General features: G+C 50.3%; 1 protein-coding gene across 1 annotated transcript; it reads right to left on the bottom strand.

Annotated features, from left to right (window-relative positions):
- Positions 1–9,187: 9,187 nt before the first annotated feature.
- On the bottom strand, positions 9,188–14,779 carry NOP2 (NOP2 nucleolar protein). Its single transcript, XM_074896382.1, has 16 exons — positions 14,594–14,779; positions 14,456–14,501; positions 14,289–14,371; positions 13,430–13,695; positions 13,097–13,140; positions 12,776–12,933; positions 11,818–12,017; positions 11,626–11,715; positions 11,459–11,546; positions 11,234–11,374; positions 10,918–11,057; positions 10,551–10,640; positions 10,141–10,263; positions 9,959–10,056; positions 9,743–9,873; positions 9,188–9,650 (listed from the first exon to the last, which is right to left on the bottom strand). Exons 1-16 carry the CDS (start codon positions 14,697–14,699, stop codon positions 9,400–9,402), a joined length of 2,055 nt encoding a protein of 684 aa, XP_074752483.1. The 5' UTR covers positions 14,700–14,779; the 3' UTR covers positions 9,188–9,399.
- Between the last annotated feature and the right edge of the window lie 661 nt (positions 14,780–15,440).

The following is a 15,440-nucleotide window of genomic DNA, read 5'->3' as shown; positions in this document are numbered from 1 at the left end:
TCCATTTTAGGTCTTTTTCCTACAGGCTCCTGCCTTCATCCCCAGGTCAACATTGCAAAAAGCACTGACGTGGTCCCTCACCCCATTATCTGGGGCAATCAATGTTGATCACAGAATCATCTCAGTTGGAAAAGACCCTGAAGATCCTCCAGTCCCACCATTAACCTCACACTGACCGTTCCCAACTCCACCAGATCCCTCAGCACTGGGTCAACCCGACTCTTCAACCCCTCCAGGGATGGGGACTCCCCCCTGCCCTGGCCAGCCCATTCCAACGCCCAACCACCCCTTCTGCAAAGAAATACTTCCTAAGAGCCAGTCTGACCCTGCCCTGGTGCAGCTTGAGGCCATTCCTTCTTGTCCTATCGCTTGTTCCTTGGTTCAAGAGACTCATCCCCCCTCTCTGCACCCTCCTTTCAGGGAGCTGTAGAGGGCCATGGGGTCTCCCCTCAGCCTCCTCCAGACTAAACCCCCGCAGTTCCCTCAGCTGCTCCCCATCAGATCTGTGCTCCAGACCCTGCACCAGCTCCGTTGCCCTTCTCTGGACACACTCAAGTCATTCAACGTCCTTTTTGTAGTGAGGGGCCCAAAACTTAACACAGTAATCAATCAGTACATAAACATTTATGGACATGGACACCTGTGTTACCTTGCCCGTCTGTGTGCTCGTAGCCCCTTCCCCCAGGACTTCGCACACACAGCTGAGCACGGTGCTTGCACAAACCAGCCTCCAAGATGTCAGCTGAGCTGCCAGCAAAGGATGGGTGAGTGATGGGTTTGAATTCAAGGATGAGCGAGTGATGGGTTTGAGTTCAAGGAGATGCCTGGCACTGCGCTACATTGGTCGCTGTGGCAGGAGGCAGGCAGGCTCCATGGCGTGCTGCAGCTCTTCCCTTGGGATCTGAGGTATGGCTCAGTCCACACTTCCAGAAACTTTCTGGACCCACTGAGATATCGTCAGCTTTATGGTCTTGACTGGGAGTCTGGCTATTCCCTTTTCCCTGCCACTTCTCCTCCAGGCCTACAGGACTCCTCCATCCCTCCATTACTTGCCTGGGAGCAGACGAAATCAAATTTCTTCCCCTCTCCTGCCTTGCTGTGTCCAGCATGAGTTTTGTCCTGTGACCTGCCTGGCTCCCCTGTCCTGCCCTGGGCTCTGGGCTCCCCACAGCAGCCCTATTAGCATTTATAACACCTCCTCTCCCACTAGTAACCTGACTGCCTCCTCCCTGGCACACCCATGACCACTGGAAGTCATAACTAGATGTCAGTCCCTCCCACATGAAGCTTACGAGGGGAAATGAAATGAGCTTTCCTTCTTCTGTCATCTCCTTTTTAACGTTTTACCTCTTCTTGAGCAGCTGTTCCGTTGCCCTGCCTCTGACCAGAGAGGCTGAGCCACAGCAAGCAGCACTTTTATTAAGGGAGAGGAGGGCAGGAAGGTTTCCTCATGGATGGGCGCAGGAGATTCCTGTCTTCCAAAACCCCTCACTGCAACAGCAGCTGGCAGGGAGCCCTGTGCCCAGCAGCAATACTACCAAATAAACAACCAGAGGAAAGGAAAGGACAGATGGACAAGAGGAATCCTGGTCAAAAAGCTTGTTTTGAAGCAGCAGCAGCAGCTCCAGCTCAGATACCTCCCAGGACATGCCCTGGAAACCATCACTGACTCCCTCCTGCATGCTGCCATGTCCGTGCACCCGCTCCTTGCGCTGCCACAGCCTGTACACAGAGCAAGCCAGGTTTTCTGCCAGCATCCTCCCCCCTGATTTTATTCCCCATACCTGCTAGCCTGTTTGCAAAACCCGAGCAAGGGTCGGGCAGCGGGGTGATCTACTGTACGCAGCCTGCGGAGAGCACAGGCAAGAGCGAGGCCACAGACTGTGGAGCAAGCGCTTTCCAAGGCTCTGCTCGGCCTGCTTCTGTCCTCCTGGGGAAAGCTGGCAAGCGTTTATTGATTAATGAAATGCCAGTGGAGGGAGGCATTGCCATCCATCAGGAAAAACTGTTTCACTGGGAGGCCAGCACAGCACTCGAGCAGGTGGTGGGATCTCCATCCTTGGTGGTTCTCAGGGCTCAGCAACGCAGAGACACAGTGATGGACCTAGTGCTGGAACAGTCCAGCTTACAGCAAGGGGCTGGAGCCCTTCTTCCCACCAACACCCCTGTCTCCTGGAGAGGACAAGGCAGAGTGGAGCCTCCCTTTTTCCTAGCTTCCCTTGCTCGGGGTACTTGCTGGGATAAAAGATTCCTCCTGAAATAGAGAAATTAACTCAACAGCAAAGGTTTTTTTACTATTAAGCAGGTATCCTTTATTAGCAGCGCTGGGGTCACCCTGGGGATTCTCCACCATAAGGGCTCCCAAGAATTAGTAAGGGACATCAGTTTACATACACACATCATGCATATCCATTAGATCTCCTAGAAAGGGGTGTCTTACTGTAATGAGCTCCCGGAACTCATTTACATAGTCCCAGCATGCGTAGTGAAAATAGGGTGAGGGTCTTCGCTGGTTGAGAGAAGTAGTAAGCAGTCTTCTTCACAGTGTTTGCTAGTTGACCTTCTTTCCAGAGTGTGTGCTGTGAAGTCCAGGTGCCTCCTTCCTAAATCAGCAGAATGACCCTCCCTATAACAGGGTCTCTATCTCTTTGTTCAAGCCCCCCCTAATCTTAGTTTTCCTATTCTAGGAGTTGCCCAAGTGTCCGCTGAAGGCCTTGAGTCTGCTGTCAGTGATTTAAGCAGGGAGCCTAACAAGTGTTTCAATCTTACCTAAACAGACAAAGGGACCTAAGGAAATGGTTGAGGAGTCAGGAGTCCTTGAGAAACCAATGAAGCAAAGCACAAGCAAAGCTTTGAAACAAACGAAGCAAAGCACAAGCAAAGCTTCCCTACACCACATCACAGTTTAGTCTTAATAATTGTCATGCATTCATTTGTTTGAGCCCTTTCATTCCCTTTCACTCCTCATGCAGAAGTTGGCTTGGGCAAAGGGCCAGCCTCTTCCAGTTACTCCTGAGGAAGTCCAGAGTCTAGAGAGATCCTAGTCAGGGGACCACAATGATCCTCCACTGGGCCTCAGCCTCACCCCAGCACAACAGCTCCTCCTCAGCTTCACCAAAACCCCCTGGCACTTCTCCAGATCCTCTAACAGTTCCTGCCCTGAGTTTTGATAAACTCATAAAACTCACAAAACTGAGTTTTGATGCTCAGGCTCAGCGGTGGCACTGCTGGACACCACCTGCTGAGATGCCAAGCTGCTCGCTACACCTCCCTGCAGCTCTTAAAAGTGCACCTGTAGTCAGCACAAAAACCAGAATTTTATTCACAAACACGCTGATATTTATCTTATTTCCACAGATTTTTAAGGCCAAGAAAGAAGCACCGCATTTTCTGACCCCGTGCAAAACACACTGTGCAAATTTCTGTAGCTCGTCAGGTACTGCTTGTGTGTCTCTAGTTGCTGACAGCACAGGAAAAAGAGATTGAACCTCTACCATTACCTTTCATAGGCAAATCAAGGTAGATGCCCCAGGTGGCTAACCACCTAATTAAAATCACTAGCCTTGCTTTGTCTCCTTTGAATTTGCCTGACTTTAACATCCATCACCAGTTTGAGATGCTCCCTCTCTCCCAGGTCTCAGAACCCCTTACTAGCTAAAGCATCCTCCTTGCAAAGGTGCTTCATAGGTGAAACCTGTTCAAATTAGTTCCACAGCTTCCCTCGAGGCTCTTTTTTTAAGGCATAGGTCACATTAGTGTGTGTATACCTTACCTCCCCGCTCTCCTTCCCTCTGAGTACCCCAGAACTGCCTTCTCCCCTGCGTTACACTGCTGGAATATTTCAGTATAAAGTCTCCAAGTCTTCCAACCTCTAGGATGCCTCACTAAAACCGACCCCTAACATTGCTTCTATCCACAACCAGAGGCAGGTGCTGCAATGAACAAACAACTTTTGGCCACCTTGATGCATAGCAAAGTCAGCAGCCCAGAGCGAGCTGCCTAGATTTGGGTCTGAACGGGGAGAAACTGGCACAGAGGAGCAGCTGCAGACAGAAGCTACATGATAACCACACTAACCAACACACAGAAATGTCCCTGCAAAGGAGGGAATAGATTTTCTTCTTAAAAACACCAGTCCAGGAGAGGGTTTTGTAGCCAGGCCTTCCTTACACGTGAAGAGCCAAGGACCTAAATGACCTTCTCAGCAATTCCCCATCGACTACATCAGGCAGGTAAAACTTGTAGACATGCTCTTTGGGGGCTCTCTGCAACCTCCCTAGCAGGGATGGACAGCCTGGGGGAGCAAAACCTACTGATGTGAGCTTGGTCATTTGTGGATTCAGCCACTACAAAAGCGTATGTAACTATGGGGTTACATGCAACGGAGCACACGCTCAAGGATTTAATTTTATACCCAATCCCCAAAACATGCAGTGCAATGCAGGATTTCAGTCCCTTCCTCTGGATAGAGCCTGATACGAGACAGCACAACTGCAGGCTGCCAACCCGGCGTGGAACAGACATTACAGTGTATGACATCACTGGAATTAGTGACCGACCTGCACTGCTCCTGGAGTCTCTTTCTACACTATTGGCCCCAGAAGTCTCTGGTTTCCTTTCCCCACTGCACCAAGGGTGCAGCAGCGCAGGGAGGACACTCCCTCCCGGTTTGCAGAGGTGAGCGTGCAGCACTCCAGAGCATGCCAGCTGACCATCTTAACTGTAGCCTGATAAGCCTTCTCTGATAGACTCGTTCATCTCTGCTTGGGAAGAAGGGTTTGATGAATCCTCACCGAATTAAAGATTTTATAACATACATGATATTTCTCCCACCGCGCTGGCAGCCATTAACGCAGAATCTCACCTCTTTCCATGCATCAGGTTTGTTTGGCACGCTTCTGGCCTTGTTTAGCCTAAATAACTTTACAGCATGTGGCAACTCTATTACCTTTTTTTTTTTTTTTTTTTTCTCCAAGCCATTAAAACCACCCTAGTAACATTTGTTCACAGCACAGCGGAACAGATATCACGACAGTACACCGACTTCTCTCAATCAATTTTTAATTTATAACAGCATTCTTACTCCTCAGATCTGCTTTCATCCCTTGCTTCACCTCAGTTCTTGCTTTCTTCTGTCTCAGCTCTTGCAAGCCACGTTATCAGCAGCTTTCAGATATTAAAAAATACATTAAAGGAACGTATTGAAGATCATCCAGTAGTCACATTTTAAAAAAATCACAGCTTTCAGGTAACAAAAGATTCCCAGAGTAAGGCAGCAGCTGCAAACACAAGTCTGGTGTGACCAGCAACCTCCTACCCAAATGCAGAGGGAAGCCACCAACCTTCACCCCCTGTAGTGCCTCCAAAGCATTATGGCAGTATTTCAGCATTATCTCTCTGAGCAGTGATAACTGTAATGGATGAAATAAACAGCAGAAGGGGAGTGACTCACCAAAGAGAGCTGAAAGTTTCCTCTGTCTCGCTTCAGCTATAACAAAAAGTTTGCAGGCAAGCAAAGCAAGTAGATGTTTTATTGACATGGTTAAAGCCGCATCTATTTTCACCTTTCAGAGGGGACTGACATAATTTGGGAGTACACTGGAAACCAGACATTGGGATCCCAACTGAGAACTTTCTATCCCTGCTGCTAGGGTTACTAAAATAAACTGGTTATCAAGCTATGCTATACACTAGCATAGGCAGCAGCAGCAAAGCAGGGCACAGGTTAGCATCGCTCCCGAAAGGACAGGCTTGCCAGAGATAAAAGTCCTTCTAGGTACAAGTCACCCTATAGCTGGAAGGTTGCTGTATAGTTCCAGTTTTGAGTTGTATGCTAAAATCCTGTATTTCATCACTCCCGGAGAAATCCGCTAGAACTGGAAAAGAAATAAGGGTGGAGGAGCAGAGGCAGGGCTCGGCTTACCTGGAAGCTGCCACAAGCAACACAAACCTCATGCAGCAAGGAGGGAAATGAGGTGCGAGACAGAGCTCAGGCCTCACCTTGGGAGCACTAAGGGCAGACACCAGAGTGGGACCACCACCCAGGGACACAAGAACTGCTCAGCTGGGTCAGACCAAGGGTCGATCCAAGCCCAGGAATTGGTTTCCAGCACAGGATGAGGACAGAGGGGCTTGTGTCCAGGTCAGGCAAGCAGCCATCCCTCGTCACAGTGCTCTCCCAGCCTCTAGCAATTCACAGCCCGTGGATTTTCTGAGACAGTTGTGTTTACCAGCCCTTACAAAAACCATTTTTCCCTCGTGCATACAGCTAGGTTTTCAACTTAGGTAAGCTTCTAGCATCCACCACACCCTGCAGAGAGGAGTCTCATGGCTACCTACACCTTTGGTGCATTTGATGGGTCCTGGGGTTTTGTGTTTATTGGAAAAGAGCACACAGTTCTTCCCCATTCATCTTCTCCATGCCACTAAATTTTACATAATGTTAAATCACTGCTTTCCCCATGGTCTCTTTTGCAAGCTTGAAGAGGCCTAGCTGTTCCTCTCACAGAAACGATTCTGTAACTTTGGCTGTAATTGTTCTCCCTGAATATTTCCCAGTTTTACAACACTTATTCAGATAGAGGGTACTAGAAATGCAGTACTGAAGTGCATGTTCAGGGACGTAACTTTATACAGGGGAGGCAATAGTCTTCTCCATTTTTCTATCTAATAATCTCTTTCCTAATGACACTTAGCATTTATCTAATTTTTCTGAAAGACCCCAGAAAGCTTCCCTCAGGTCCTGTATGTGAGACAATCCAGAAACCTCACCCTATAAGCCTGGAGTGAGACAGTCACATTCAGAGGCTCCTCCCTGCCCTAATTCACTGAGAAGCATAGGGAAAAAGTGATTTTCAGCTATAAGAATATTTGGTTAATGGCTATTCAACACAAAAAGACAAAGTCCCAAAACAGAGTTATAATAAATTAAACACAGATACATAAGCCCTAAAAAGCAGAAGCTAATATAGGCTTTAACAAAGACCGGGACTCCACAGACACTGACAGATTGAACTATTACAGGCACCACTCAAGCACAACCTTGAAGAGCTTCAGCCAGAAACTTCACAACTGATAAGAAAGCAAAATTATCATGTGCTTCATGAGAAAGAGAGAATTTATGGGATGTTTGAGGGGAATTATGGGACTGCATAAAGTTTATCATGTTTTAAGGAAGATTATGGGAGCAAAACTTACTATGGGATGTTTAGGGGAAGGACTGGAGGGAAAAGGGAGGCATCAAGCTAGATCAGGGAGAAGTGAGCATGGGAAATGGAGAGGAGGAATAAATAGAAGGGGCCAATCACACAGAGAGCGTGTCTGGCTGAGCCCTGTACCCGATTACCACCATCTGTCCTGGCCTTGTATTAAACTAATCCGAGACATTTCCTCCGCACACATGCACATTTGTGATCTGTTAGCAAATTGCAAGCTGGACTAGCCCGTAAGTAGGATAAGAGGTCTGAGAGCCAGGGACTGGGCAGACCACAAGTCTGAAGACCAGCAAGCAGCAACCCATGAAAGTGTGTGCACATGATCCAGAAGCACGCTCTCAGTTAAATGGGCCAGGGAGTAAGAACAGGATTAAGCCTTTTTTGCCATTCATGTTTTCTGAGACCGGTTTGCGTTTTCCTGGGCATGCACCACAGCACTTTTCTTTGGTTTCTGCTTATCAGTCTGTGCTGGGTGACATCTATAGTGTGTGTGCCTGTGTCCAAGGGAGTTTCTGGAGTCAACACTTGGCCTTGCCCCTTACTGAACCTGGTAACATGCGAAAGCAGCAGCCTCGCACGTAGCAAACCAGGACAGAAATGATTCCCTAGATCCTACGGTCCACTGCCTTCAGCTGTCCTGAATACCAAACACTGGAATAGCACAAGTTCTCCCACGAATCCAAAGCTTGGCGGGGAAAACAGATCAAAGTAAAGGCTTGTTTGCTGAGATAGTTATGCTATAAAACATAGTTATGCCTCAGGTCTGTTACACACCCAACTCCACACACACTGGGGTGGAACGGAAGCCAGAGAGCACACTTGGTAGAAAGCTTATTAATGAATTATCTCTAGAAAGATTTATTCACTGGAGAGCAGAACCAAAGAAAACAGTATCAACTCAACATGAGCCAGCAGTGTGTTCAGGTGGCCAAGAAGGCCAATGGCATCCTTGCTTGTGTCAGAAATAGCGTGGCCAGCAGGGACAGGGAACGGATCTGAATCCTGCACTCGGCACTGGTGCGGCCACCCCTCAATGACTGGGTTCAGTTTTGGGCCCCTCACTACAAAAAGGCCATTGAATGACTCGAGCGTGGCCAGAGAAGGGAAACGGAGCTGGTGCAGGGTCTGGAGCACAGGTCTGATGGGGAGCAGCTGAGGGAACTGGGGGGGTTTAGTCTGGAGGAGGCTGAGGGGAGACCCCATGGCCCTCTACAGCTCCCTGAAAGGAGGGTGCAGAGAGGGGAGATGAGTCTCTTGAACCAAGGAACAAGCGATAGGACAAGAGGGAATGGCCTCAGCTGCACCAGGGCAGGGTCAGAGTGGCTCTTAGGAAGTATTTCTTTGCAGAAGGGGTTGTTGGGCGTTGGAATGGGCTGCCCAGGGCAGGGGGGAGTCCCCATCCCTGGAGGGATTGAAGAGTCGGGTTGACCCAGCGCTGAGGGATCTGGTGGAGTTGGGAACTGTCAATGTGAGGTTCATGGTGGGACTGGAGGATCTTCAGGGTCTTTTCCAACCAAGATGATTCTGTAACTCATGCTCACAAGGGCCAATGTTTAAATAGGAACAGCCCAGACCGCTACTTGTTACGGCTCAAGGAGAAGCAACCACATCTAGGTGAACAAAAAGGCAAAAATAACCCTGTGACTGTACAGTTCCAGGACCAGCAGCAATTCCTGCTGCTGACAGGGAGGCCAGGAACCAAGAGGTTGCTGGGGACCAGCCCAAGGGTGAAGCAGGGACAAGGAGAGCAGTGAACTGGATTAGCACACAGTGACGACAAGAACTGGCACAGGACCACTGGCCAAGTAGTTCCCGCAATGATTTCAACTCCCACTGCTTCTTTGCAAACACCTGTGCTGCAGAGCATAAGAACAGGCACCAGGAATGCCAGAAATCTCAGATGGGAGGGGGAAGGGGTTGCTGTTGCAGAGGAGGAAGGGGACGCAACAGTGTTCAAGGGAAAAGGACAAGAATTGAGCAAGAGTATAAAACTTTTAATGGGTCAGTGCATCAGTCCTTGATGCAGAGGGAAAGGAGTAAACGGGGCTATAGCTGCCCCAGGTGCTTAGTGCCACAGAGATTATCTGCACAGAGCAGGAAAGACGAGGTGGAACAGGCACAGCTGCAGCAGCCCTCATCTTCTGCCCTCCAAGGAGGGGACCAACACCTGGACAACCAGTTCCTCTCACTGTCCATTCCGTTTCACTCTGTGCTTCTTCCTGGTAGGGACTTGAGGATGCATCATTTTGGGAGAAGGCCGGGCAGCCTTCAAAGGTCTCCTCTGTGCCTGCAATGAATGTCCCTTCTTCAAAGCAGGCTGGGGTGGCTTCTGCTCTTTGTTAATTTTTGATCCCTCAAGTTTCTTCTTTTTTGGCTCAGGCTCCACGATGGCATCAGGGACAGATGAAGTTGCTGCTTCCACAGGAGGTTCTTCATCTGAAACATGAGAGAAAGGCGCTATAAGAACCACCTGCCTGGCTTCTGAGGGCAGGCCCAGACAGCTCAGCTGAGCTCCAGCACTAGGTTACCTTTTTGTGCCTGGGGGATGGCATTAGAAAATTTCTTGAACTTGGCAATGAAGAACCCATCCATATTGTGTGTGTGGGGATAGAAACGCCGCGTAGACTTGAGGGAGGGGTGGAAGCGACGGTCCTTGAACCTGGAGGAGGAAGTGGGATGAGAAGTGATAGAATGCCCTCTGCTCAAACCCGGCCAACAAAGCTCCTGTGACCTGGCACACGCACCTGGTGAAGCCTTCCTTGCCAAAGTCCAAGCCTGTGGCCACCAAACGAACGTTGCGTTTCTTGAGGGCATAATCCACAACCCACTCATTCTCCTCCACCTGCCAGAAACTGAGCGTTAGGATTCAAAGCTCACCAGTCTCCCACATATGGGATGACCACAACAGAGCACAGAAGGGACTGACCATGATGGAGCAAGTGCAGTAGACGACGTAGCCCCCTGTCTCTGAGGCAGCATTGACAGAATCTATAGCGCTAAGAATCAGCTCCTTCTGCAGGTGAGCACAGCGCAGGATGTCTTTCTCATCCTGAAAGACAGGTTAGGATGCCAAAGGGACAGGGAAGCACCCCAGGCCCCTAGTATGGATGGAAGGCTGACAGGAGAGTAAAGCACATATGATACAGAAGATTCTGGAGTCTTCTGCAGACCTAACCTCAAAAAAACCAGTTTTGGTACAGCATGCAGAATAGGAAAGTGAAGGAAAAAATCAGTGTCTCTAGTTGCAGGCATCTCTCAAGAACAAAACTGCCCCAAAGTCCTTCCTCTCATTACTCATACTTGAGTCCCCATCTTGTGTCCCCACTGGTCACTCACCTTGTTGGTTTTGACAGCAGGATCCTTGGAAATGACACCTGTTCCGCTACAAGGAGCGTCAAGCAAGACACGGTCGAACCCTCCAAGCACCTACAGGCAGATGTACATTTGGAATTACGCTCACAGATGGGAATTCAGAACAAAACCAAAACTAGGAGGGGAACTGGAAGACTGGGAAGGCAGGAAAGATCCCTCACTCCTCCCTGTCCACCTTCCTGTCTCCAAATCAAGTAAGAAACACACTCCCCAGCAGCTCTGCCCATCCTCCTGGGATAAGCAACCTTCAACAACACAGCTACACTAATGGGACAGCACGGCAGCTCTAGGTAAGTGTGGTAAGGCCAGCCCAAAGCAGGCAGGAACATACCTTGGGGAACTGGCGTCCATCGCAGTTACTCACTACAGCATTGGTGACTCCCAGCCGATGCAAGTTCCCCACCACGCTACGCAGCCGTTCGGAATTGCTGTCGTTGGCCAAGATCATACCTGTGTTCTTCATCAGCTGAGCTGCCAGAGGGCAAAACACATCAGCAAGGGGCTGAAAGACTCCTGCACTTTTTTCTCCCCTCGTAGAGACAGCCACCCTCTCTCCTTTCCCCGAGTTCAGCCCCCCAGGGTTCCCCCTATCCGTACAAACCAGTGGAAACTCATCCCCTTTGCAGAGTGTCCCTTCCAAGTGGTACCTATGTAGCTGGTCTTGCCTCCTGGGGCACAGCACATATCCAGGATGCGTTCGTTCTCCTGGGGAGCCAGAGCCATGACAGGGAGGAGGCTAGAGGCTCCTTGCAGCATATAGTGCCCAGCCAGATATTCAGGGGTGGCACCTGGGCAGGGAAGGCAGAATAAAAGAAGATGATGTGTGAAAGAAAGGGAGCCAGGAGCAGGTCATCTCAGCCTTGTGATCTCACCGATGGGCACAGAGGAGTCATAAATAACAAGTCCTGTTTTTGACCACTTCCCCAAGGGGTCGAGGTTCACACCACGGTTGATCAGAGCCTGCAAGACAAGGAAATGGGACTGAGACACCGCCCCATGTGACAGGAAGTGTAGGAGACAACCAGATGTTCCCACTCACCTGCGCCAGGTCCCGTCGCCGTGTCTTGAGCGTGTTGGTGCGAATGGTCACAGGGCGGGGAACCTCATTAGCTTCCAGGAAGTTTATCAGCTGGATGAAAGAAGGGACAGAGAACAGAGATAAAAATGAAGACTCAGAGAGGCAGCCAAATCCTCATCAGTCAGCAAAGATGCGGGTGGCACAGGATCCTACCTCAGGGAGCGGGAAGATGTCCATGAGCTTCACAAGCAGGAAGTCACTGTAGGAATAGTAGGCAGCCATGTCCCGGCGCAACAACGCCAGGTACTCCTGTCGCGTGCGCCCTTCCTCACGCTTCACCACAAAGTCTTGCAGCACCTCCATATTGCCCTTGATGCGCTGGTGAATAATGTGCAGGTCAGGCGGCTCAGCAGGTAGAAAGGCCATTAAGGTATCACAAACAGCCAAGAAACCCGCACATGGGCTCTTTATAAGCACAATCGGTCAGGCAGAACTCCTGCATTGCAGCAGCACCCGCACCAGAAAGGCCTTGCTGGAATATGCTTTCACCAGAGCTCAGCAGAGGGGAGGTTCAAAGGATGGAGCTGGATGAAAAAGTTCACAAGGCAAGAACTACTTTAGGTAGACAGAAAAAACCCAGGAAAACGACAGCAACAAAAAAAAGCCCTTAATACTGAAAACATTACTTGTAGCAGGAAGGAGACTAGAAGTTCCCCAAGAGCAACTAAGGGGTATGGAGAAGAATGAGAAAAGGCAGGATTAAAGTGTACGGGGTGGGAAGGAAATTAAAATCACCAAAGCACAAGAACAAGCGCTTTGGATACTGGACTTGGCGTTATCAGAGGCTCTAGGAATGGGTTAGACAAACACTTGCCAGGAAAATCAGAGTACAGAGGAACGAACTATGTGATAGGATATTCCCATGCATTTAGACTAGAAAGGAAATTAGGGGAGGGCTCAATCTCCATACAGGGCATAACAGATTTCTTAACTGTGCTATACAGCACAGCATTGTATACTATCTATTAGGGCAGCTCATCTAAAAATATCCTGTCGTGCACAAAACACTCTTGCTAAGCAACGCTCAAGATAAAGTCCAAATGAAACTCTCTGGTTGTGCCCAGGCCCTGTGCTGCTGCATGCATATGGGTGTCACAGATAAAAAGGATATCTTCTTTCTCAATCTGTTCAGTAGTCGGCAGTTTAAATTGTTCATCTATATCCAGGTTGAGCTGCAGATCCGGGCTATCTTCCTCCTTCTGTCCCATTTTCTGCCTGCCTGCCTCATCTACCACCTCCTCCGCACTCTCATCTTCACTGAGGTCTCCCCTAAGGACAAAGAACAGGACGAGAGTTTTATACAAGAACAGCATCACACAGACACTTCACAACTACTGTTTCTTAGATGTCAGAGAGGACAGAAGAATGAACAACACAAGCTCCTCATCTAACCAGGAACAACTGCGGACTGGAAACATTCACAAATCCTCACCTGTTAGACTTCTGCTTCAGGGCAGCTTTTTCAATAGGCAGCAACTAAAGAAAGACAAAAGATTAATGAAACCATATCCCCAGGTGCCCCCTTACTTCCTACCATCTGTGAAATTTACCCACTCTATTTAAAAAGGACAACAAACAAAAGCATGGAATGTTACACTAGGATCAATCACTAAACTTGAAACCGATCTTGTGAAAAAGAGGAAAGCTCTCTGTCACCTCACCATCCACCCCCCAGTGAAGTCACTCACTTTCTCCAGGCCTGATGGGTCCTTCCAGACAGCAAAGTCAAGTATTTTTTGCATAATTAAGGGCAAAAAGCTCCTACCTCTTCTTCCCCTGATGATGAGGCCCCATAATCATCCACCATCTCCTCGCTGCTCCCATCTTCATCCTCCTCCATCTCCCAGCTGCCCTCCTCCACCTCACCATCGCTGGATAACTCCACGTTGTTTCCTTTAGATGGGATTTTCTTGGCTTTGGCTGGAGCCAGCCATTTTGAATTGTCATCACTGAAGCCAGACTGGCCACGAGGGGTTTGTCCTGCTGCCTTTACGACATGTTTCTCCTTCTGTGGGGATACCTGCTCTTTAACTACAGGCAAAAGAAGCAGTTAAAAATTAGGCATTATTCTCAAAGGCAGCTGCCCTGTGTTTTTTAATTGTTATACAAAAGAGGCCTTCATCCTAGTCCCGATCTGCCTGTCTAAGGGAAGGGGCTGCTGGTTCCCCCCATCCGTTCTCCCAGTTGTAAACAAGGGCATATTCTAACCTCTCTCCCAATGAAACTTTAAAGGGATTTAAATACAGTTACCAAAGAAAAACACAGCTACAAAATTGGTACAGTATTTGCTTTGACATGTTACAGTACTCTCCTTCCTTCTTCCTACTGCAACGGCTTCCTAGGCAACACAGGAAAGCGTAAAAGCCTCAGCTACCCAACCTGCCTGCAATAACCTTGCTGTGAACAGAGAATAAATCAGATGCGGCTTTAACACGCAGAAGGGAGACCTACTGGTTTGTCCTTCAGACAGCACTGCCGCCTAGCACAGCTGTAACCAGAAGTCAGGAAAAATCGGGGTTTTTTTATAAATAAATACATTTTTGAATAAAAGACCGGAGGCGGGGGGGGTGGCGCCGCGGGGGCAGCAGGACAGGGTGGCTGCCAGCCCCCCGGCCTGCACTGACCTGCCGGCTCCCGCCCTCCTCGTCCACCGAGCGGCCTCCTGCCCGCTGGGCCGCTGCCCGCTCCCAGCCGCCTCTTCGCAGCCCTGGATCGGGAGGGGAAGCGGCAGTCAGGCCCGGCCAGGGCACTCCCGGCGGCCCCCCCCGCCCCACTGGGCGTCCACCCTCACCTCTTCCGCCCGTGACTGGAGAGCTTCTTCCTGCCGGGCTCCGGCTCTGAGGAGAGAGACACGCGGCGGTCGGTCGGTCGGGCAGCCCGCACCGGGGGGGGCACCGGGCGCGGCGAGGCGGCACCGGGCCGGACTTACCTGGCGGCAGGAAGCGGGCCAGCTCCACCTCAGCCCCTCGCTGCTTGCGGGCCTTGCGCCCGGGGCCGCGCTTCTCCTTCCTGGTGGGGTCCAGCTTCCGCCCCATGGCTCCGCGGCACCCTCCGCCGGCACCGGCCCCGTCGCCACACGTGCGGCTCCGCTCTCCACCGGCGCATGCGCCCTGCCTCGGCTCCACCCCCCCGCCTCCACCCATTGGCTACTGCCGCCGCTCCTTCTCGCTCATTGGCCCGGCCGGAACATCAGTCGGCTCGGCCCTGGGAGGCGCTTCCGGCCGCAGGAGGCCGCGGCCTGGCCCCGGCTCCCGCCGGCGGAAGAGGGAGGGAACACGGAGGGGGCGGGGGGGCCCGGCCCCAGAAGGGACCCCGCGCCCTCCCTTTGTGTGCTAACACACCAGGAGGAGGCAGCAGAGAAAGGGTTTAGCGCGTACAAAAGGAGGCAGCAAGAATTCAGAGGTGTAGGGGTACCCCAAAACCGGCTCCCAGTCAGAAAAAAAGGTGACGTTTTTAAAAGGAATAGTGCAGGGCTCGCTCCCTAACGAGGGGCAGTCCCCACCCCCTCTTCTGCAAAACAAGCAACAAAATAAAATACAGGGAAACTTTTATTTTTCAGTTTCACCAACGTTTTGCTCTGTTTTTTGTTTTTTTCGTTTTTGTCTTCAAGCCGCTTATTAGTGGACAAGTCCGGTCAGTTTTTGTATTAAAAAGGATCTTGATGGAGGTAGCTTTGTCTCTGTCCTGGCTTTCGCTTGGTCTTGCCTGCACACTCATCTCAGTAAACAAACTCAAAATAAAATTAAAAATGAAAACTGGAACTCCAGGCGGAGGCA

Source organism: Athene noctua, chromosome 1 (genome assembly GCF_965140245.1).
Source record: "Athene noctua chromosome 1, bAthNoc1.hap1.1, whole genome shotgun sequence".
Classification (NCBI taxonomy): Eukaryota; Metazoa; Chordata; class Aves; order Strigiformes; family Strigidae; genus Athene; species Athene noctua.
Note: the sequence above shows the minus strand (reverse complement) of the source record. Positions and strands in the feature narration are given on the sequence as shown.

Bases quoted from the DNA above. Each gene is read 5' to 3' on its own strand.
- NOP2 (XM_074896382.1), bottom strand. From the start codon at position 14,699: ATGGGGCGGAAGCTGGACCCCACCAGGAAGGAGAAGCGCGGCCCCGGG. The intron at 13,696-14,288 runs GTCAGTGCAGGC...TTTTGCCTGTAG, and splicing joins AGGAGGGCGGGAGCCGGCAG to TTAAAGAGCAGGTATCCCCA. The intron at 10,057-10,140 runs GTCAGTCCCTTC...AGTTTCTGGCAG, and splicing joins ACTGCACTTGCTCCATCATG to GTGGAGGAGAATGAGTGGGT.